This window comes from Gopherus evgoodei, chromosome 19 (assembly GCF_007399415.2).
Source record: "Gopherus evgoodei ecotype Sinaloan lineage chromosome 19, rGopEvg1_v1.p, whole genome shotgun sequence".
NCBI classification, from domain to species: Eukaryota; Metazoa; Chordata; order Testudines; family Testudinidae; genus Gopherus; species Gopherus evgoodei.
Window position 1 is genome coordinate 22,002,390 of NC_044340.1, and position 23,958 is coordinate 22,026,347.

Consider the following 23,958-nt stretch of genomic DNA (forward strand, 5'->3'; position numbering starts at 1 on the left):
ACACCTACAAAATCTCCACCAAGCATTCTCAAAACTACAATACCCGCATGAGGAAATAAGGAAACAGATCAACAGAGCCAGACGTGTACCCAGAAGCCTCCTACTGCAAGACAAACCCAAGAGAGAAACCAACAGGACTCCACTGGCCATCACATACAGCCCCCAGCTAAAACCCCTCCAACGCATCATCAAGGATCTACAACCCATCCTGGACAATGATCCCACACTTTCACAGGCCTTGGGTGGCAGGCCAATCCTTGCCCACAGACAACCTGCCAACCTGAAACATATTCTCACCAGTAACTGCACACCACACCATAATAACTCTAGCTCAGGAACCAATCCATGCAACAAACCTCGATGCCAACTCTGCCCACATATCTACACCAGCGACACCATCACAGGACCTAACCAGATCAGCCACACCATCACTGGTTCATTCACCTGCACATCCACCAATGTAATATACGCCATCATATGCCAGCAATGCCCCTCTGCTATGTACATCGGCCAAACTGGACAGTCTCTACGGAAAAGGATAAATGGACACAAATCAGACATTAGGAATGGCAATATACAAAAACCTGTAGGAGAGCACTTCAACCTCCCTGGCCACACTATAGCAGACCTTAAGGTGGCCATCCTGCAGCAAAAAAACTTCAGGACCAGACTTCAAAGAGAAACTGCTGAGCTTCAGTTCATCTGCAAATTTGACACCATCAGCTCAGGATTGAACAAAGACTGTGAATGGCTTGCCAATTACAGAACCAGTTTCTCCTCTCTTGGTTTTCACACCTCAACTGCTAGAACAGGGCCTCATCCTCCCTGATTGAACTGACCTCGTTATCTCTAGCTTGCTTGCTAGCACACATATATATACCTGCCCCTGGATATTTCCATTACATGCATCTGAGGAAGTGGGTATTCACCCACGAAAGCTCATGCTCCAAAACGTCTGTTAGTCTATAAGGTGCCACAGGATTCTTTGCTGCTTTTACAGATCCAGACTAACACGGCTACCCTCTGATACTTTACAGAAATAAACCATCCTCAACATACATAGCTTTTCTCTCTTTCAAGAAGCCTATATAAGCAAATACAGCATCTCCAACAGATCAGGAAATGAGAAAGACTGTAGGCTCCTAGAAGCCTGAATCTGTTCATTTTAACCGGTGAAATGCTTGGCTCACTGTTGCCCAAACAGAATGCATCTTTCCTCAGCATTTCCCACTTTCTTATTGCAGAAATCACCCATCCTTCCTATACTCCTATTACTCCATAACCCAAAGATCATCTTTGGCATCTCCCTCGCCCAATACATCCCACACAACCTTCAAATCCTGCCATTTCTTCATTCATAACATTGCTAAAACTCTAGTTCAGGCCTTCATTTTTCATCTTGCCTACTCTAACCTCCTCCTCTTTGACCTCATTAATACTAGGGAGGTAAATATCTGTTAAAAAAAGTGAACTGGTTAAACAATTAAAATTATATAATTTAAAAGTTAACTGAGGTTGCTCAGGCCCAGCCAGTGCCAAGGCCCTGCCAGTGTGGCGCAAGCTGAGTCCCTCCCGCCAGCCCAGCACTACTAGGGCTGGGGTTCCTCTGGCTAGTGTGGGCCACCAGGGTTAATGGTTAAGGTTAGTTAACCGTAAATCTAATGCTTACTGGTTAACCTTTAAACACCCCTAATACATACATGCATTGCTCCTCCCAAATCCATTCAAAAAACAGCTGCTCAGACATTTTTCTTACCCATCACACTCCCTTTGTATGAAATTGAGTACCAGCACAAGGACTCAAAGTTAACACTTTGCCCTCACACTCAAGGCCATTCACAACTCTGCCCCTTCCTACTCATTTAAATCACCTTATTGCATCAGCTTTTCAACTTCCTCCACTCCAGTAATGCTAGTCTCATCCACTTGTTTCTCAGCTTCTCCTACAGCCATTTCTGCACTCTTTCTTGCTGAACCTCATGTATGCAACAGTCTCCTCGAATTGATCCATAAGGCCATTACCTGAGCCCTCACCACCTACCTCTGCTGCAACCCCTATAAGGGGTCAGTTAACCAATAGCAGCTGTGTCAGTTGAGAAGATTTCAGTTTTTTAGAAACTAGCTCAAGACCCATAAATTCTCTGCAATAGCTAGTCTATGCAATGAGGTGTATTTATTTTCATCCCCTCATCCCTTGCGTCACACTCCCTTGTTAGCTCTTTGGAGCAGAGACTGTCTTACTGTATTGCCTATACCAGTGGTTTTCACCCTGTGGTCCACAGACATCTAGGGGTTCGCAGACTTTATCTAAGATTTCCAGAGGGGTCTGCACCTCCATTTGAAATTCTGAAATTTAAAAAAAAAAGTGACCTGTACAAAGCCTAATACAATGGTATCTTGATCAGGGCCTTTGGGTATTACCAATACTAATGAATCAATAAGGATTATAAAAGAGTCCTAAATCCAGCAGAGAGCCACGTTTATTGCCTCTTCCCTTCTCAGAGTTTCTTGTAACCAGGCAATAAACTCTTTTCTTACCTTGAAAACACACAAGTCGGTAACTCACAAGTGAGGAAAAGTCTGCTTCATACAATAAATTACTTGTAAGCATGCTATGTTCATTCATTAATTAGTTTATCCATTGAGTTCACAGCACCTGTTTGTGCATTTTGGCATAGCATTACTGACGAGGGGTTATGCAGGAGAATGACAGAGTTCTGATACCTGTTTGGGTCAGAACAGCTAGTCTGAAGGTTACCTCCTTATTTACTGCAGCTCACCCAGAAGAGCTAACCATGCAGAGTGGAATGGACAAAACAAATTAAAGGAGAAGCAATGGTAAGGAAAAAAAAAAGTAAAGTGAAGTGATCCATACAAATCAACTTGTTCTATCTGCCTCAATTTCCCCACTGCCACACACCCAGCCTTCAATTCAGTGGCTTTCTGAACAATCACATACGCACATGGTTAAGGTTTCTCATCATCTACAGGTTCAGTATGGTATTCTGCCACATACAGGCTCTTGTCAATGTTGCTTGGGATGGGTTTAATTTCAGTTCCCAATTGCTCCTCAATACTTTTCAGGTTGAATCGATCATCATAGGTGATCAAGTTGATGGCCAGGCCCAGGTGACCAAAGCGACCTTCACAAAAAGAAAGGCTATAAGTAATGACAGTTTTATCACACAAGTCTGGAGGTTGTCACATGACCAGATTACATGTGATCATGCACTAATAAAAAAGGTAGTTTCAAAACAAGACTGACCGATCCAAACCCTCAAGCACATCAGTACAGTAGCTATTTCAAGTTTCACATCCCCATTTATTGCTGTAGAAAATAAAAAAAAAAAAAAAAAAAAAGACATTTCTGCTCCCCACAGGAGAAAAACGATGTTAAAATACACCAATTAACTCTATAGATTTCTGAACAGTCTCCTTTCAGGCTACTGTCCTCTGTCTAGTGTCTGCCCAATGACAAAATTCTATTGAAAAGTTAAGCCAATAACTGCATGCAATGTTTGGCAGGTTTTTTGAAGGGGGGGGCGTGCAAAATTCAGTTCTCTCTATTCTCCCTCACCCGATAACTCAAATACAACTGAATTCAAACTTTACAGATTAAGTCCTCTCCGATGTGCCTTTGCTAGCTAGGAATGAATAATTTTAAGTTTCAATCCACAGACATTCAGACATCTGACAAAAATCTTTGGAGTATATACAGGAAAAAAGTGTCATAGCTACAAGTGTGTGTTTACCAGAGGTTAATAACTGAACTACATCATCCTGCCTCTCCCCCCTTAGCTTTCCTTTCTTTCTATTCTCTTTAAACTTCCTTCTCACCACAACTCCAAAAAAATTCAGATTCTCCCCAAAAACCAAAAAAGTTGGTAAGTCTATATTATATATAACTATTCATACTAAGTTATGGTTGTGTTTAAACTATTTTGAAAAAAGGAAAATGTACAATATATTAATATTGTTAATCTTTTATTAAGATTTATATACATAGTGTCAAGACATTAATCGTAAATGTCTTATTGTTAATGACCCAAAGTATCAACAAAAATCTTCTCTCCCACTCCCCGCAGAAAAAAAAACAACGGTGCGTTTAAAATGCACATGCACACAGCTAATTGAGTAGTTTTCTTAGATTGCCAAGAGAAGGAACCTGTCAGCCTTAGGAGGCTGAATATATATTGATTAAAATATTAAAAAGCTAACAGATATTTGGGCCAATTTCAATACCCTAACCATTTAATCCTGTTTTGTATCATGCTCCAACACACCTTAAAATAGAAAGTCTTTACACAGCTTTTCCCTTGGTGAAATGGCAATGAAGTTTGTCTTTCTACAGGCCAAATGAAAACCACCCACCAACTCGCTTCAAGCCATTTTAGAGATACTCACAATGTTTCAGAATAAAAAGCAGAAGTAAATATTTATTAGCACAGCTTCCCTGAAGAACACTTTTTTTCCCTCACCTGATCTGCCAATACGATGGAGATACGTCTCTGCCAGCTTTGGAAAATCAAAGTTTATCACCACATTCACAGCTTGGATATCAATACCTCGGGTAAACAGATCTGAAACAGAATTCCATTTAATTAATGGATTTTATTTCACCAAAAACACCACACTAGCTGGAATGGGAGGGTACAACAGGAGCTAGGGGAAAAAGTCTACCCAGGATGGAGAGGCTACTTGAGCATGATCAAATACCCTTAAAACATTGTAAGTATATTTAAGAAACTGGATGGTGAACCTTTCCTGCGAGAGCTGCCTATTTTGTATTTAATTATTTTAAAAATCTTCCCCTCACCCATTTTGGGCATGGATAACATTGTGAAGAATGATCAAGACACGAGCTTTCCAGACTTGGTATTGAGGATCCTTCATATGAACAAATCCTCTAGCATTTTGCCTACTTCTGAACATCCATTTCACAACACCCTTTCCCCTTGAAGGGAAAGTACACCACTTTCAATCGAGTCTCTAAAGGCCTATAGAACTTGTTTTCCAGCTAATTTAACTATTTTGCCTTACTTCTGGTGCATTTTAGAGAAGTTAAAAAGTCACTATTCTTAGAATACAAGCTTCCAATCATGTACTGAATTGATGAAGTCAGCAACACCACTTGTCAGCAACTACTGCAGTGGGGGAATCCTGACAACAGGCTGAATGAAGGCAGGACTGCACAGTTTCACACAGTTCTTTAAGTGTTTGTTTAAAACGGAACACTAATATTTTTTTCTCCAAAATATGAATCAATTTACCTTAATTTTATCTAAAATATCCACAAATGTAACAGAACAAAGTTAGTGCAGAGTACCTACATACTTTTTCAACTAATTAATATTTTACATGTATAAATATTAAAGATACTAAGATTGTGGCAAAAACTAAATTACAAGAAGGATTCATAGGCAAGTTTGATCCTCAATAGTTGACATAGTGTGTAAAAGTACGCTATACCGCTCTATGTAGAAATTACTTTTTTAGTATCAAGTTTGTCATGCACTCTGGTGGTAGTTATCCTTTCGAAAACTAAACACCAATTTAGGATGAAGCAAGGTAATGACTGCTACCTACAACATATGGGGATGTTCTGCAGCATACTAGGAGCTTGGCCAGACTACGTAACTGATAAAGTAAGAGGCCCTAAAGGAAGATGCTACAATTATTAAAAAGGTTAAACAAGTTTTTTTTTTGTTATGCTTCAGCTGCTCCTAAAATTATCCTATGTAAAGTACATAACTGCCTTAAAAGCACTTCATGTATCAAATGCTGCCTTAAAAGCAGTCCATGTGTCAAATGCAAAACTAATCAAAGGGTCGTCTTCTAAATTACTCTTACACAATCATTTAGGTGGGATATGAGTAAAACTCAGCATAAACAGGAAGGACGCTACATGATTCATGATAATATGCAAATAATGAATGCCTCAAAAACATTCCAAGTCAGTACTGGAGGAGGAGGGCAGGAGAATTTAACATTTGCCTTTTGTCTTTATTTTGCCACAATTTGCATATATATGCCTGAAATCTCCTGTTAGGAGTTGTCTCTCAATCTTACTGTAACATTTAAATAATGTTACATAAAGATACAAATTGATTGTTTAATAATTTGTTAAAGTAAGCACCTAGGAGGAGGAAAAAAACTAAAACAAAACACAGTGTTATAAGAAATAGCCAGCATGGATTTGTCAAAAAATCATGTCAAAGAAACCTAATTCTGTGTCTGGGTTACCCCCTTGATTTTAATAAGGCTTTTGATACAGTTCCACGTGATTCTCATAAGCAAACTAAGGAAACATGGTCTAGATTGAATTACTATGAGGGTGTGCATAACTGGTTGAAAGATCGTACTCAAAGAGTAGTTCAATGGTTCACTGTCAAACTCGGACAATCTAGTGGGGTCCCAAAGGGGGTCAGTCCTAGGCCTGGTACTATTCAGTAGTTTCATTAAATGAGAGTAAGCATATAAAGTTTGCAAATGATGTCAAGCTCAGAGGGGTTGCAAGCACTTTGGAGAACATGATTAGAATTCAACATGATCTTGACAAATGAGAATTGGTCTGAAAATCAAAACGATTAAATTCAATAAAGATAAATGTGAAGTTGTACACATTTAGGAAGGAAACATCAAATGCACAACTACAAAATACAGAATAACTGGGTAGGGGATAGTACTGCTGAAGATGATCAGGGCGTTATAGTGGATCACAAATTGAATGAGTCAACAATGTGATGCAGTTGTGAAAAAGGCTAAGAATCTGGAGTGTGTTAACAGGGGAGCCCCATTTTAAGACATGGGAGGCAACTGTCCTGCTCTGCTCAGCACTGCTGAGGTCTCAGCTGGAGATAAGCATCCAATTCTGGAGACCAAACTTTAGGAGAGATGTGGACAAACTGAAGAGAGTCCAGAGGACAGCAACAAAAGTGATGAACTGTTTAGAAAAAAAAACAACTGACCTTTAAGGAAATGTTTAGTTTTGTTAACCTGTTTAACCCTGATAAAAAGTCCTCACTCAGACTTCACAACCATCTTGAACTACGTTAAGGGCTGTTATAAAGAGGACAGCGATCAACTGTTCTCCACATTCACTGAAGGCACGACAAGTAATAATAGGCTTAATCTGCAGCCAGGGAGATTTAGGTTAGGGATCTGGAAAAACGTTCTAACTACAAGGGAAGTTAAGCTCTGGGAACAGACTCCGGCGTTCCCTTCACTGAAGAGTTTTAAGAACAGGCTGGAGAAACACCTGTCAGAGATGGTCTAGGTTTACTTGGTCCTGCCTCAGCACTAGGAAGCTGGACTACATGACTTCTCAAGGTCCCTTCTAGCCAAACATTTCTAATAGTCTTGAAAAGATTCTGATCACTGAAGGCAAGTATGAGTTTTCTTCATTATGATAAAAAGCAGGTGAACTGTGTATAAGTCTAGTTCCAGTTGCAACCTCTAGAAGTCAAACAGTCTGTTTTTACTACTAAAACTGAAAAAAAAACTTAAAAGAAAGGAAAAACACTTACCAGTGCAAACAAGATTCCGGCATAAGCCATTTCTGAAATCGTGGAACACACGATTACGATGTTCCTGGTAAAGTAGAAAAAAATATTAGCAGCTTTTACAAACTGAAACATGGATCCTATGACTCCTCTCCCCCATGAGCTGGAATAAAACACTGGAACATGCAAAACTGAACACACCTCTTCAATAATAATACTGAGCACTTCTTGTGCTTTCATCCTTTTTATAAAGTGTTTCACAAGAGAGGCTTTTGGTACAACTTTTGTGTATAGATATTTAACTAAACTGCTTAGAAACTAATGCAGATTAATTGATGAAATCCCCCTGGATGGACAATCTGTTTAAGAGTGCCTCTTAAAGTAAATGAATATAAAGCACTAACTGAAGAGTGTCTATACAAAAGGGCTTGTATGAATTTAAATTACATCGGCTTCTCTACTGAAAAGCTACACAAAATTGTATTTAGAGAAGGCCTGATGCAGATAAAGTGATTTGCCTCAAGTCACAATAAATCAATTGGGATTAGAAATCAGGTCTCCTAGTAGTACACTCAGATTACAGACGTTCTAAAGAAAATCTAAAATTTGCAAAGTTACTTATTTTCATTCTAGATATTTTGACTATCAAGTCTTTCAAGACAATGGGTTGGTTATTTGTTGAGTAAAAATATTCAATTTACTTTAGTGCTTAGAAATTCAGAATTTATGTTATAAATCAATGTATGAAGAAAAATCAGTCTCTTTCTGCTAACTCAAGTCTTCACTCAGTACTCTTATTTTTACGTATCAATAACCATGGACCACCTTGGCAGCACTGAAAAAAATTCAAGTAGTATTAATGTTAGGCAACCAGTTTAAATAAACTATAGGCCTGAGATGCATAAACAAATATGCACTGTGTTGTGCTCTGAAGATCAGTCGGAAGTGTGATTTGTGCCACCAAGAACCAACTTTTTATTCAGATTTCAATGAACAGTCAATATTGAGAGCAGCCAGAAAGCACCATATAAGTTTGTTTACAGCCCAGGGAGTATTTAGATTGCGTGTCTTACCAGTAAGTAGCAGCAGAAAAATTCTAACATACATTTGTTTTTTATAAATTGGAATCAAAGGTTTCAAAATGAAGTTTAGTTACAAATGGCATCTGATCCTACCACCAATTTTTGATAGTTTGGCGAGACGTGACATTTCATATCAGTAACAAGATCAGTATTGAAGTCTGGAGCTAAACCATGAGAACTGACCTAAAATCCTGAAAACATATCAATGGAATCACATAAGACAACTTAAATATAAAACATGAAATGTGTATCAAAACTGGTTTTCATTAAGGTGCTTTTGATCATGTGACCGAGTTGCTGTGCTAAGCAATATGATCAAGATTTCTTTAACTAAACTAGCTCTCATCTTGAGACAATGACATCAACGTTAAACAGTACAACACTTAAGTTACAGTTCTTGAAGGACTAGCAAATCTGGACTAAATATTAAAATTCTAATTCACAGCTGTATTAAGTTTTTATCAGTTGCTTTCAAACTAACTGGTATAGCTTCACACTCACCTGCCTCATTTTAGCATGGATATAGAAGCAGGAATAGCCCAGCTGGGAGATCTTCTTGGCTAGCAGTTCAACCCGTTGTGAGGAGTTGCAGAAAATGATTGACTGGTTAATCTGGAGCTGGAGAGAGAGAGAGAGAGAGGTTAAACAGCTGCAGCATTTTACTTACAAAGCTTTGAAATCTGAGGAGAATGCATCCTTTTCAGGAATACAAAACATGCATCTGGGATTCCAGCTAGAAGTCACTCACTCTTCTGGCTGCAAAGAGAAGATAATGACAGTTCTCCCATCAGGAGGTCTGCAGTTTAATAGTACGGCAAGAGAATATGCATTTTCAGAAAAGAGCCTGGGCTTCAAATTTCAAAGCTACAGCACGAAAGTAAGTAGTCCAAGATGTCACTGTTCATTCAAAGAAAGCCATTTTTTAAATAACAAAAACACTAGGTTAAGAAAAATCTCTTGTCTTGACAGAATGGATCTCTCTGCCATTAAGTTATGTTCTGAAGGATAAATGAAGTGGTTCAGACTGGTGTTCTAGTTGCATCACGCTGCCCAGTAGCATACTTACCCTAGAGAATAGCGTATTGAGGCAGTGTACTTTCTGCCGCTCAGTTACATAGGCATAGTACTGGGTAACTCCCTTCAAGGTCAATTCCTCCATCAGGTTAATCTCATAGGGTTTCTGCAAATGGGAATTCTGAAATAAAGAGGCATTTCAAATTAAATTAAGGTAGAAAAGACATGCCTGTCTACTCACAAAAATTAAGTATTGTCTTACCTAACCTACTATCCTAACATTTGAGATGAATCAAATACACAAAGATGCATCACCTGTCAACATAGTTATGCTAGCATGACCACAATAGATAAAGCCAAACAGAAGCATGCATCCCAAGACCGCGCATCCCAAGACCGCAGTTGCAGAGATTATTTTCTCTTATTAATACTGGCTATGTACAATGCATGTTTATTTAATGTTCCCATTTAATTTTTTTAGGATACAAAACTAAATCCAGAATGCAACTTAGAATACCCATGCATAAATCACATTGGCGGTGGGGGGAAATGACACAGTTTACATGATCCACATTTATCTATGTGCATGAGGGAAAAGTCTCCACACATCCGTGCACTCCATACCCAAATGGGCATCAAGAGGCCACTTACCATGAACTTCTGTACACTAAGAGGGAAAGTGGCTGAGTAGAGCAAAATCTGCCTGTTTTTAGGTAGCGTAAGAATAATGTCCTCCATTATCTGAACAAAATCCTGAGACAGCAATTTATCTGCCTGCAATGAGAAGGAAAACCTGTATCTCACACATAAAAAATATCTGGAATTTGGTGTATTAATGTTAAGTAAGAACATGAAATATAACTAATGTTCTCAACTTGTGGGGTAGAAAGCTTGCTTTAAGTATAATGCTTCATGGACAGCTTTATTTACCTACTAGGGAAAAGCTTTACTTCAACTGCAAACACTGAGAAATGCAATTTATCCTGCCTCACGTCCGACTGTTCAAATTTAAGAGGTATACCAGACTGAAGAAGGAATAGCAGAAGAGATTTCCCATTCCTTAACCGGAATTCATAGATTCTAATGCCAGAAGGGACCCTTGCAATCATCTAATTGGAGCTCAACTCAGGCCACAGAACTTCCACAAAATAATTCCCATACACACACACACGGAGAGAGAGAGCACGTGTGTGTGTGTTTCAGAAAAGATCTGATCTTGATTTAAAAGTTGTCAGTGATGGAGAATCTACCAGCATCCTTGCTAAACTGTTCCAATTGTTAATTACTCATTGTTTAAAATGTACATCTTATTCCTAATCTGAACTTGACTTGCTTCAGCTTCCATCCACTGGATTATGTTACACCTCTCATCTAGAATAGAGACCATTATTTAATACTTGTTCCCCATGTATGTACTTACAGACTGATCAGTTCCCCACCTTAACAGAAGAGCAACCATACTAGGTTGGATGACTGGCCTATCTAACCCAGTATTCTGTCTGTGATAGCAGCCTGTGCCAGATGCTTCAGAGGTCATGAACAGAACAGGGCAATTTCAAGTGATCCATCCCTATTGTCCAGTCCCAGCTTCACACCGTTGGGAGGTCTAGGGACACATGGAGCACAGGGTTGTGACCTTGAGGATCTTGTCTAACAGCCACTGATGGATTTATCCCCCATGAACTTATCTAATTCCTTTCTGAATCCAGTTATCCTGTTGGCCTTCAAAACATCCCATGGCAACAAGTTACACAGGTTGACTCTGTGAAATACTTTTTTGTTTTCAACATGCTGCCTATGAGTTTCATTTTACCTTTCAGGTAAATAATGTTGTCCTATTCACCTTCTCCACATCATTCATAATTTTATAGACCTCTATCACATTTCCCCCCTTCATCATCTCTTTTCTAAGCTCATCAGTCCCAGTCTCACTATCTTCTCATACAGAAGCTGTTCCACACTCCTAATACTTGGTTGCCCTTCTCTGCATCTATTCCAATTCTAATGTATCTCTGAGATGGAGCAACCAGAACTGCATGCAGCATACAATCTGTGGGTGTACCATCAAACTTATATAGTGACATTATGATTTTTATCGTATCTATCCCCCTCCTAATTGGTCCTAACATTGGCAGCTTTTTTGACTGCCACTGTACACTGGGCAGATGTTTTCAGAGATATATCCACAATAACTCCAATGTCACTTTCCTGAGTGGTAACAGTTAAGTTAGACCCTATCATTTTGTATGTATGGTTGGATTACGTTTTCCCAATGCACATTACTTCGAAATTCAACATTGATTAAATCCACCTACTGTTTCATTGCCCAAGCACCCAATTTTGTGAGATTCCTTTGTAACTCTTCGCAGTCAGCTATTTCTTAAGTGAAAGAGATTATGCTCCTTGAGTCTTTCACCATAAGGCATGTTTTCTAACCCTTTAATAATTCTCTTGGCTCTCTGAACCCTCTCCAAGTTTTCGACATCTTTCTTTAATTGGGGACACCAGAACACGACAAACTTTTCCAGCAGCAGCCATACCAGTGATAGAGGTAAAATAACCTTTACTCCTACTCAAGATGCCCGTTTATGGATCCAAGGATCACATTAGCCTTTTTAGCCACAGCATCACACTAGGAGATTAGGGTCAGCCGATTATCCAGCATGAACCCAATGTCTATCGGATGTAGCAAGCTATTTCTCATATCCCACACTCCCAGCGCCCTGACTGATTCAGTTGTTTCAAGAGACCTTAGAAGGAACGTCACTTTTACTCTACTGGAGAACAAATGTTTAGCAATGGACTCTTCAATCTGGCAGAAAAAGGTAGAACATGATTCAATGGCTGGAAGTGGAAGACAGACAAATTCAGACTGAAAATTATGCATAATGTTTTTAATGGTGAGAATAATTAACCATTTCAACAGTTTACCAAAGGTTGTGGTGGTTTTTTTTAAATCAAGATCAGATGTTGATCAAAAAAAGATATGCTCTAGGAATTATTTTGGGGAAGATTTATGGCATATGTTGTACAGGAGGTCAGACCCCTTGGAAACTATGAATCTACTAGATCTTTGTATATCACTTTATACTGAGAGGTCTGTATTACAACAGTCATTTTAAACGGAAGAGTAAGAGCTACCCCTTTCAGAAGAGATTGTTAACCTAATGCTCAGTGGTCCTACAAAATAAGGGGAAAGCAAACTTTCCCTGCCAGTTTGCTTCTATCAGTCTCCGAGAAAAGTACATGTTGAAAACTCATACCTCCCAAACGACTCCCCCCACCCGCAAAAAAAAAAAAAAAAAAAAAAAATGCAAAAATGGATCAATCTCAGCTTTATGGTGTCTACAGAAAGTCTGACCATTTTAATGGCCAACAATGCTCAATGAGCAGGCCTACAGAGATGTGTCATTGTTGTATCTTCATGTTAAATATCTTTCCATGTTTTGCAGATCGTTAAGACAGCAACTTGCCTCATCCAGTACTATCATCTGGACGTGTTCAACCTTTGCTACTCCTTTCTTGATGAGATCCAGAATTCTCCCAGGAGTAGCTATCACCACATGCACTGTAAATTAAAAGAAAATACATTTAGGTGACTTTTTGCTTGGATAAGAAACAGTACAAATACACAACATTGGCTTGGCTGACAATTACGCTAGGTCAACTTTAAGGGCTTATTTGCAGAAAGTTTGTGGAAAATTGGGGTGTAAATCTACCTCAAGGAAGCCTGACATACTAATCGTCTACGTGGACCCCGTTCCCACTCACTATAAGTTCTGTAGTATGCTCAGAGGTCTTGCTGTTTCAAAGCGGTGTAGATCAAAGTGCACTACAGAACCTATAGTGCACTGAAGCAGAGTCCACCTGGACAGTTAGCACACAGCATATTTACACCCCCGTTTCCTGCAAACTAGATGCTCGCAAAGACCAGTCCTTACAGACGAGTGTAGAATGTATGCATAAAACCTAAGCCTGGCTCATAAAAGGCCAATGCTAGGACAATAATAGCTGAAAGAGGAGAATTTAGTGCTAGGCTTTCAAGTACTGTGCAAGCAGCTAAAAAGCAGCAACCTTAATTGGGAAGTGTCCTAACCTGTATCATCAAGCCTCATGATGTCATCACGCAGATTGGTTCCTCCTGTTGTTGCCATCACTTTGGCACCTCCCATGTGTTTGCTAACCTGGATACAGATCTGACTGACCTGCAATGCTAATTCTCGAGTGGGAACGATCACCATTGCTGAAAGAGAAGATACACAAAATCCTCAGCATACAGGATGCATTTTATCCTTTAATACTGCCTTCCTCCCAGTTCAAAAAGGCATTAAAGAATGATTATCCTAATGAACACATGCACTCAAACTCTATGATGGCTAAACTTTAGCAGGTTTAAGGAGGTCTATGAAAATTCTTAATGACTTGTCATGGAAACTGCATGGGTATTCTTCATGACAAGGAAGTATCACTGTGTTGAAGCACTGGCATTCCTTGCGTGCTGTTATATAGCGCCAGCCACAACTTATACCCCAACCACCTGTACACCACACTTCTTTTCAGGGCATATAAGCAAGGATGGAGAAGAAATTTGTAGTAGTTGAAATTTTCAAAGCAGTGTTGGGGATTAATTTTAATTGAAAGTATGTCCAAATCCCCAGGTTGCTTTGAAAAATTCAACCACCAATTTTAAGTATAAATCTGCAGGCCATCAAGCTACACAGATGCATACAATCTTCAAATATCTCATCCCACCAATACTGGCGTGCAGCAGTCAGGCTACTCATGTTACTTCGTAGATAGAGCTTCATGTAAAACTGTCTTCAACTCACCTTGTATATTGTCCTTCTTTAAGTCTAGCCGTTCAAGTAAGGGAATGAGGTAGGCTCCGCTCTTGCCCGTTCCATTTTTAGCTCTAGCCAAGATATCCCTACCAGACAAAGCAATGGGAATACTCTCCTCCTGAAAAGCAAGCACAGGGCAATGCAACAGAAGAACCACCTCATATATCTATATCGGCTCTGTTTAACACTGACCCCAATAAGGGACAGGAGAACTTACCAATGCAAAAGCGAGTTATAAGACCCTATATATGAAAGTACACCAGCCTCATCACAAGACAGACTGATCAAGCAAAGGCATTTCAGCATTCCACTTGTGAGAAAACTGCTCCCAGTATCCCATTTATCAATGCCCCACTAGTCTAGCCTGGTCATAGGCAGACTGAATGGAACAGCTACCACAGGAATGATCCTAATGTGCACCGTGTACACATATTAGGTACAGCAAAGGAGATGGGGGAGAGGTGCTATCAAAACTATCCCATGGGGAGAGAAGGGCTCTCCAACCTAACCTCCATTCCAGACACCAATTAGACCCGAAAAAGGTCTAGGTAGAAAGTAAAGAAAACTGCCTCTGTGACTTCAAGACCATGTACATATTTTAACATTACACTGTGAAAACAGAGGGCTTTATTAGCTTTTGAAAATGAAGACATTCTCTATGGAGCCAGCTCCAGACTCAAAAACAAGAAGTATTTTTCTTTCTGCTGTTCAGTAAAAAGTATAAAACCATTCCCTAAGACTTAGAGCCTGGGTGAAGATAAGTGTTCAGAATGCCTTGTATCATATTCCCCACGATGAGGTGAAACGGCAAACTGTGTGTACTTTAATCCTTCTCCAGTGCTCATTTTAAAAAAAAATTAGAAAATAATTTGCAGATCACAAAACAAGAGAAACATCAGAACAAGAGTGAGAGGACTTTACTGGAGGCTTGTACTAGCTTCCATTGAAGTGCATCTCAGTCACCTTTTGTCCCACCTCTGCTGAGAGATTTGTGATTAGACTGGCACAGAGTTGCAACTAAGGGGCGAGATGAACTGCAGTAAGATTCTACAGAGATTTCTCTGTGGTGCTTAGATCGACTCAGAGCTATTAAGTTTGTCCATAACAGTGAACAGAGAAGATTGCTGACATCCATGGGACTACTTACACACTGGAAGTATCTTAGCAAATTGGGGCCTACAACCCCCGAACCTCTCTATGATGAACAGAAGAATATGTTAAGCCTTTAACAGGTAAAAAAGTCTAATTTCTATGTTACTAGGTATTTTTTAGTTTAGTATGAAGTGAGTTTCTCAGAAATTATACTGTCAAAGCCTTAGTGTTAAAACCTCAAAGATGCCCAAAAACTTCATAATGACTGACTATGAGATATCTAAACTAAAGCAATCAGCATGTGGCACAAAGAATCTGCTCTGCACTAACCTGAATAGGAGATGGTTTTTCCCAGCCCATTTCAAAAATTCCCATCAGCAACTCCCGTTTCAGACAGTAATCTTCAAACTCATTTCCTTTTGTGGAGGTCACATCCTGAGTAGTTAAGAAAGTAGAACAGTAAGACCAGTTCATACAAATTATCCCCACAAACTGGTCCGACAGAATAATGCAGGCCAAAGACCAGGCATGGAGTAATAAGTCCTTTCCAACCATTCGTCATACAGCAGTTCACAAAAATCTGTGTAGTGCAACCATGGATAATTAGGTAGTATTGCTTACTGGGAACCAAGCAAAGTAATCTGCATACACACTTAAAACTTTGCATCTGTTTTCCAGTAAAAGCTCTAACAGACTTCATCCTGTAGTATTCTTAGAGTAAGTAAAAATATATCCTGGAGTTTCAACATACCTGAGAGAGAAAGGAAACATATTTGCCAAGTAGCTCTAAGAATGTATATTACTATCTACTTTTAATTAAGTTTAAAAATAGATCAGAAATGTATTCTCTCACTGTTAGCACACTGTCACTGCAATTTATCTTATATCCTCAACCCTATGCTTACAGTTACCTTTAAAACATCCTTACCGAAGTTTTGATTCTCAGATCTTTTGGAGGGAGTTTTAAAGTCTTCTTCCAGTCATCACCAGGTCTGCAATGTGAAGGCACTAGTTAATATCCCTAAATAATTCTATTTTGTTTTAGTAACAATTAGTACTTTGCACAAAACTAACACAAAACCTTAACCTGCCTGAGACGTTATTCCCCCCTCCCCCCCCGTTTTACAGATGTGGAAACTGAAGTACAGACATTAAACCATTTACCCAAGGCAAGGAGGACCATGACAAAACAAGAATTAGAACTCAGAAGTCCCTGAATTCCCAAAACTCGGAGCATTATACTTCTCTCTAAACAGCATCCACTTAAATAGTGCAATGTAGTAAATGCACCAAAGAACCTGGCCTAATTATTTCACCAAAAATGCTGCTCTTATCTTAGAAAACTTTAAGAGAAGAGTCTCTCAAGCACTGATTATCTACTCACTCTTCTAACCATTAGCAAATATGGTCAACAACTTTTCATCTCATCAAGTTCCCCTCACTATTTCAGAACCAAACATGACAAGTAACATTAGCCAACCTTATCTTTGGAAAAAATAGGATTATAAGAACTGTCATATGATAACAAAGCACTGGTCTATCATAACCTGTATCTGCTTCCAATAGTGTGAAGTGCTCATAGCTACTGTCTTGAAAGACAGTAAGAACCTACAATTCATTTGTCTAATTTGTACAATGATAAACCATGAGGGGGGAAAAAAAGGAGAAAAGTTTTCTTCCCACCCCCAGCTGATAATCGGTTCACCATGTTCTGTTAGCCAGACTCTCAACAAACACAAGATTTTTGACTATTTAAACCAAAACTATATGTTGGACTGCTTTTATGAATTGCATTATTTTCATCTGAGATGCAGTTTCTTCAAAATTACAAAAGCAATTAAAAGCATAAATGTTTATAGTTTTCATTCATGCACTACAGAAGAAAATAATTATCCATGCACAAGTGTCTAGTTCTTATAACAGACCAAAACTTGGAAACTGGAGGAAAGAGCTGTCCAAATCCAGTTTCAATTCCCAAATCCACATCTTATAATGCATTTTCAGAAATTCCTAAATTGGGGACAGGGAGTAAGAGAGTTTAGTGTTGCACTTGTTCCAGGTACACTTCATTCAAACCTGCACAGGTATCAAAACTGAGGGATCAGACATTTTTAAAATCATGTTTTGCAAATCACCCCACAGGAAAGAAAATGAGTGGTTTAAGTCAAATAAAAAACTGGCATTCCCAGTTTTAAAATATTTAGCTCTAGTTTAGCATTCACTGAGAAATATCTACTAAATGTCATGTAACTGAACTGTGTGTGTATGAGTGGGGTGGGGGACAGAGACACAAGACAATACTCAGAACAAAGTGACTTTAAGATCCCTTATGTCACAACTTGACACTTGTATTAAGCTATGGTCGTATACACTTGTATTAAACTACAATAGACTCCACATCTTCCCCTCATCCCTAGCATCGATCCTGAACAAGTGATCAGGATGAGGTGGTATTTCTTAGGTGAAAAGCCATCAAGAAAATAAATTAAGGTAGGCCATCAACCTATGCTTTTCAATAGTATACAACTTGAGAAAATGCCTTAACTATTAATTCTCACAACTGACAAATAACCAGAATCTGTCAGAGAACGTCTATTAATTTCACATTTCTGAATTATCAGTAGTTCATATTCCTCATCTGATTGCCTACACTGAATTTTAAAGTAACAATAGGACATAAAACTTAAATATCAACACAAGAAATCTTAAATTCTCTCCAATGCCTGATAACTCAAACATGGTTTAAGATGCTGCTTAACATTTATGCAAATACTTACTTAATAGCCGTGGTCATACTCTGTGCTTGCTGTTGAATGCCATTATTGATTGTGTTGGTGTTTTTCAGCTGGTTCATCTGTTGCTGAGTCTGTGTCCCCCCACCTCCTGGGCCCCCACTTGGTTTTACAGGGCCTCTCAGCTGCCCATTCTGACTGGATAGACCCATTATAACAGGGTTCTCTGTTCTGGCCGTGCTCATGTTTTTATTTGTAAAAATGTCTTTTTAGACTTCAAAACTTTGAAAGTCAGTACAGAAACTGTAATAACAGTTTATTAGACTCTCCAAAATGAAGAGATAAATAAGTCTTGCTCAATATATGAGTCCTTTATTGCAATGCAGGCAAGCACCTGTAAGTCACTCAACAGTAAAGTAGTAACTTGCTCTGATGCACCGTGGAACAACTTTTTTTTTTTTTAAAAAGCCCTCTAACAAAGTTGATTTATATCTGAATTCATTCACTTCAGTCTGAAAAAGATGCAGAAAAAAATAATTAATACATGGACTGAGTGTGTAAAAATATCACATTACTATTATTACAAACGATTTCAATACTTTAACTGAAGCACTACCAGAACAAGCATCCAAATCCTCAGTACTTTAAACAAAGGCACCCAAAAGATCAAGTGTCACAAATAAACCAAAAGGTAACTTCCCTACTTAAAACTGAGCCCACAACTATCATTTTATGGCATCACGTGGAGCTCTATAAAAATGTCAAGTATCAGAGGGGTAGCCGTGTTAGTCTTGATCTGTAAAAAGTAACAGAGGCCTGTGGCACCTTATAGACTAACAGAAGTATTGGAGCATGAGCTTTTGTGGGTGAAGACCCACTTCGGTTAGTCTATAAAGGTGCCACAGGACTCTTTGCTTTCTGTAAAAATGTGTACTTAACATCTTTTATGTAATGAAGTGCTTTACAAATATTAACGACACCCCAGGAACATAGGTATGAGTCACAGAGATTATTCCACCCAAGCTTGAAGTGCAGCCATCTCTGGGGCAGAACATAGCAGCTGTTTATAGGGAAAACTGGGGGTGGGGGCCACTATGCAATTACTTTAATATCTCAGTTGGAGAAGGGGTAGAGAAGAGCACACTAATACAGTATGCAAGATGAACATTATCTGAAAAACACTGGAAATCTGAAACTTATAAATTCTATTTCTGTTTAAGTAGAGGTTTAATTTTAACAGCTGGTTTAACAGGTAAAATGTACAATTTAAAAAAAAACTTCAATTTCAAATAGTGAAACCAAGTCCTTCACTCTCAGTGAATCAAAACAGCTTCCTGTTTTATTACATTCACAAAACCTCAAAAAATTTATATATATTTACTCACAGTGGTTAAGTTCTCTAATTAGAGATAGCAATTCAGATACAAAACTATCAATAGAGATTAGCCCCTTAATTTTTTAACTGAGCTAACACCCTTTGAGTTACATTCAAAATAAGTTTGTCAATGAAAAACCTGCCTGATGCTCTCAGAAAACAGATACATACAAAACAAATGTAAAGTTAGTGGCAGAGTATTGGAAAATTAACTATAACTGACTATTTAGCAAACAAGATAACACACTCTTCATAGTGAATTACTAAAGTACAAAATTGTAAGATTAATTTCTTTGAAGTAACCCTACAATTGTTACTAACAAGTAAACTCTACAAGCCTATCAATAGCCTTTTCAAAAAAGGATTTACAGGCTTGACATATAGTAAGTATCACCACAAAGCAGCTGCATTTTTACACAATAAATACAAAACAAAAGCAGCATTGCTTGATTACTGCATTCTTATAAAAATGCTGTTTACAAGATACCTCTCCCCATGCCCAGGTAAAATCCACCCACATAATTCAAATACAAACATTCCTTAAAGGGACACCAACATCTAATCACTTTCAAAAACAGTTACAAGCAGTTTCAGGTACTACAACCTGCTTCTGAGTCTGCCAACTTTTATGGTTTTATAATCAAGTTTATTTTTTTCCCCAAACATTCCCCTTTAACTTTATTTCTGTTTCAAAGCAAAGACAGCAACAACTTACTAAGGAAGGGAAACAATTCAAATTAGTATGTGAAGAACTGCCAACTGCACAAGGCAATCTTAAAAAAAAAGCAACACACACACACCCCACTTTCCTCCAATCTCTGGGACAGTCAGTCATTTTAGATGGTACACTGTTATGAGGAGTTGAAATATTTTCAGATGGATGTCATTTTCAAGTACCTTTAATTTACAGGAATATTGCCACAGACCCAAAAATCTTGTAAAGTGTTTTAATAACAATATCTTCATTTTTAAGAAGTCAAAGGAAACACTATTTGGATTAAGACATTTCCCTTGTGCTACAACTCAGATATCGAAGCAAAAAAATATAAAACAGCAGAGAAAGATACAGCAAGAGGTAAATTCAACTTTAAACTTTAATAATGTGTTGTTAGTACCCACTTTCATTTTTATTTTACCTGGCAACATGCCTTTAAATATCTTAACCCGCACTCACAGTAGGATTCCAAAACTTTGAAGTATAATATGTAATAAAGTAAAACTATATTTAATAAATCTTAAAAAAAAAACACTAAAATTTCAGGGACAAGCAACCCCACCATTTTGAAAGCTAGTGCCCTCTACTAGTAAAGCTCACCACCCCTATTCTAAGCATTTCCTTTCTTGATTTTGACCACGTATGCAGACTATGGAAGCTGCTGCCCTACACATTTCCACTTCCCTTTCAGCAGTAAACATCCTCCTTTCCCCAAGGAACTTTGATTTTTGCCTAAAAAGAGCACACAATGCTATATGAACAAATGCAAAATTAGGGGAGCTTTTTAAGTGACTCCAGGAACCATGTCTTCCACTGTTTGCTAGGGTTCAAGCAAACAGTCCTCTAAAGTCCCGAGGCAGAGGTGGGCTGCTCCAGAACGGACCTACATTTCCTCAAACGTAAGGCCCTCACTGCAGCGTCAATCAGTTTAGAACAGGGGTAGGCAACCTATGGCACACATGCGATTTTCAGTGGCACTCACACTGCCTGGGTCCTGGCCACCAGTTCCCAGAGCTGTGTTTTAAATGAAGTTTCTTAAAGATTTTATAAGCCTTATTTACTTTACATACAACAATAGTTTAGTTATATATTCTAGACTTATAGAAAGAGACCTTCTGAAAACGTTAAAATGCATTACTGGCACGCGAAACCTTAAATTAGAGTGACTAAAAGACGACTCGGCACAACACTCCTGAAAGGTCGCCGACCCCGGTTTAGAAATTCCAACCATATTCTCATCCTCTCCCCACCGCCCCTCGAAAAATAACTGAACGTTTCATTATCCGAAACAATGCAGCGCAGCAGCTTCAACACTTTTTGCTTCACTCCCACATCGCCATGGGCCTCTGCCTGGGAGTGACAGTATGAGTGTCCGCAGCGGTTTCTGCAGAGCTCGGGGAAGGAGGCTACTTCAGCAGGCAAAAACAGGGGCAGCCCGGCACCACCACAGCCGAGGGGCGCCCCGGTTCAACAACAAACGTATACACGGCGCGTTTATCTGCGAACAGACAGGAGCAGCCTGCAGGAACAGGCACAACCCTACAAATGTATCTGCGCAACATCAGCGGGCACCCGACTCCGGCAACATCCGCCGGGGAAACAAAAGACCATCCCCGCCCCCTCCGGGCCCCAGGCACCGAGGGGAGCGCTGCTCCCCAGATACACCAACCCCGCTGGTGAGGGACCCTGCGTGAAACACCAACCCCGCCGCACGGCCAGGCTAGCAGCTACACGCCTCCCCCCACTTCACAGCCTTCCCCACCACCCCTTGGCAAAGTGCTCGCTCACCCCCCGTGCCCTAACACGCCTGCAGGGGCCCCCCATGGGAGGCGGATGAGACCCATCAAGTCCCTCCGCAGTGTAACCCCTCCAATCCGGGATGGCCGCCCGATAGGCCCGACCCAGCCCAGACCCCTCTCCAGAACAGGCCGCAGGCCTCACGCCTCGCCAAAGTACAGGCCGATGCCCGAGCGGCCCCATGCCCAGCCCCAAAGGCCACTCCCCCAGCACCCTCCTCACCGGCGCCGCCGGCTGCGCTGCCCGCTCTCCCGGCTAAAAAAGTCCTCGCACTCGCCCGCTTGGTGCCTTGTTATGGCGATTCGAAGCTCCAAGATGGCGGCTTCCTTCTTCCTCTCGTGTGCCCTCCCCCTCCCGGCCGGGTAGGCTGGCAGGCCAGGCCAGGCCCCTGGGTCCACCCCCGTTACCTCAGCGCTAGTCTCGAAGCGGCCTCCTGGCGGAGCCGGTGTGTCCCGCACGACACACGGACTCTTCGCACCCTCACTCCACTGGCGACCGCCCCACGCGGAGCCCACCAAGAACCCGCCGTCACCTGCTGTTAGGCGCTGCCAGGCTTTCCCTGCCTGGAGCACGCTCCGCTAGAGCCGTGTGGCCCGTTACCGCCTGGCCCGGCCCCGTGGCGGGAGAGGGCTGCGGCGGGGACAGCCTCCTCAGGCTTATACCCACCTCAGCTCGGCCTCGGCCATTTCCCCGCCACGCTCATCAGCGCTTCTTTTAAAGGGGGCAGTCGCAGTCTGCGTTCGGCATCTGCTGCTCCCTCCAGGCCTGCCCGAGGCCCGCCAGCTCCTCCTTCTGCCCCTCGCGTCACTTAAACCTGCGCTGCCCGGGACAACATGGGCTCCCTGCCTCCCTCCGGGGCCGGAGCCGCAGCCGCGGCTACACCGCGCGGCGGGGGGCGGGCTGTGTTGTGCGCGGTTTCTTCGCGCACACGCGCCGCCATCTCACCGCGCGCGATTTCTAATCGGCGTGAAACGAGGCTTCACATGTAAGTGGGGCGCCCCAGAGGCGCTGCGAAACGCGGCCGCGGAATAGCAGCCGCTTTCCCAGCCTGCGCCGGCGCGCCTGGGCGAGGGCCGGGCGCGCCCTCACGTGGGCTGGTAAAAACCGCCTTAAACCGAGCGTCAGGGAAGCGGGGCCAGAGGCATCAGGCAGTTTCACAAGCAGGGAAGCGAGAATTAAGCCCCCTTCTGTTGTATTAATTAACAAATGAAGTAGCATTAAACAGCGACTTTAGAGGAGTCTCCGTGGCTCTCCTGCCTCCATCAGCGATAAACCGAAAGCGATGTCAATATTCCTGTGAACCCCAGTAAAATCACTCCTGAGGCACTCCAAACAGCTGCTTTGGCATTAATCCAAGACGAGGGAGCGAGTGGCCCTCCAGGTGAGACAGTGACTTGGTACATCTTCTCAGTCAAGCCTCTCTTGACTACCCCCTCTTCATTAATCTTCCTTGAAGTAATTACACGTTCAGAAATAACAATGGCTTTTTTAAAAATCATCCCTTCATCCAAATCCGAATTTCTTGCGCTATTCTAACAGATTTAGAGCCAGATTTAGTGACTGTTTCCTCCGTTGTGATAAGAGTTTTTTTAAATTAGCAACTTAACAAATGAAAGCGGAGTTAAAAGTCTAATTTCTACACCGATAGTAATTATGAGATATTGAAACTATTCCTGGCTAACATGAAATAACTCTATTAAAGTAACTTTAGAGTGAGTCAAATAGAAGTAGGAGTCAGACAACAAAACCATTGGTTAAGACTACTCAAATTAATAGTACAGCAAGTTATTGTCTCAGTTATAAGGATC

At 40.6% G+C, this 23,958-nt stretch overlaps 1 protein-coding gene across 2 annotated transcripts in view; it reads right to left on the reverse strand.

Annotated features, from left to right (window-relative positions):
* Positions 1 to 22,923, reverse strand: part of DDX6 (DEAD-box helicase 6) — a 30,088-nt gene extending 7,165 nt beyond the window's left edge. Inside the window, exons 1-13 of one of the 2 annotated variants that reach the window (XM_030538305.1) lie at positions 22,817 to 22,923; positions 18,309 to 18,775; positions 16,460 to 16,523; positions 15,862 to 15,966; positions 14,428 to 14,557; positions 13,695 to 13,841; positions 13,072 to 13,166; positions 10,250 to 10,372; positions 9,651 to 9,779; positions 9,086 to 9,202; positions 7,527 to 7,590; positions 4,479 to 4,580; positions 2,964 to 3,143 (exon numbers count right to left, since the gene is read on the reverse strand). In XM_030538305.1, coding sequence (XP_030394165.1) covers positions 2,968 to 3,143; positions 4,479 to 4,580; positions 7,527 to 7,590; positions 9,086 to 9,202; positions 9,651 to 9,779; positions 10,250 to 10,372; positions 13,072 to 13,166; positions 13,695 to 13,841; positions 14,428 to 14,557; positions 15,862 to 15,966; positions 16,460 to 16,523; positions 18,309 to 18,508 — 1,452 coding nt within the window. In that variant the 5' untranslated portion in view covers positions 18,509 to 18,775; positions 22,817 to 22,923 and the 3' untranslated portion in view covers positions 2,964 to 2,967. Of the gene's footprint in view, positions 1 to 2,963; positions 3,144 to 4,478; positions 4,581 to 7,526; positions 7,591 to 9,085; positions 9,203 to 9,650; positions 9,780 to 10,249; positions 10,373 to 13,071; positions 13,167 to 13,694; positions 13,842 to 14,427; positions 14,558 to 15,861; positions 15,967 to 16,459; positions 16,524 to 18,308; positions 18,776 to 22,372; positions 22,507 to 22,816 lie in introns of those variants that run through there. The other variant, XM_030538304.1, reaches the window with a different exon arrangement.
* Positions 22,924 to 23,958: the final 1,035 nt, after the last annotated feature.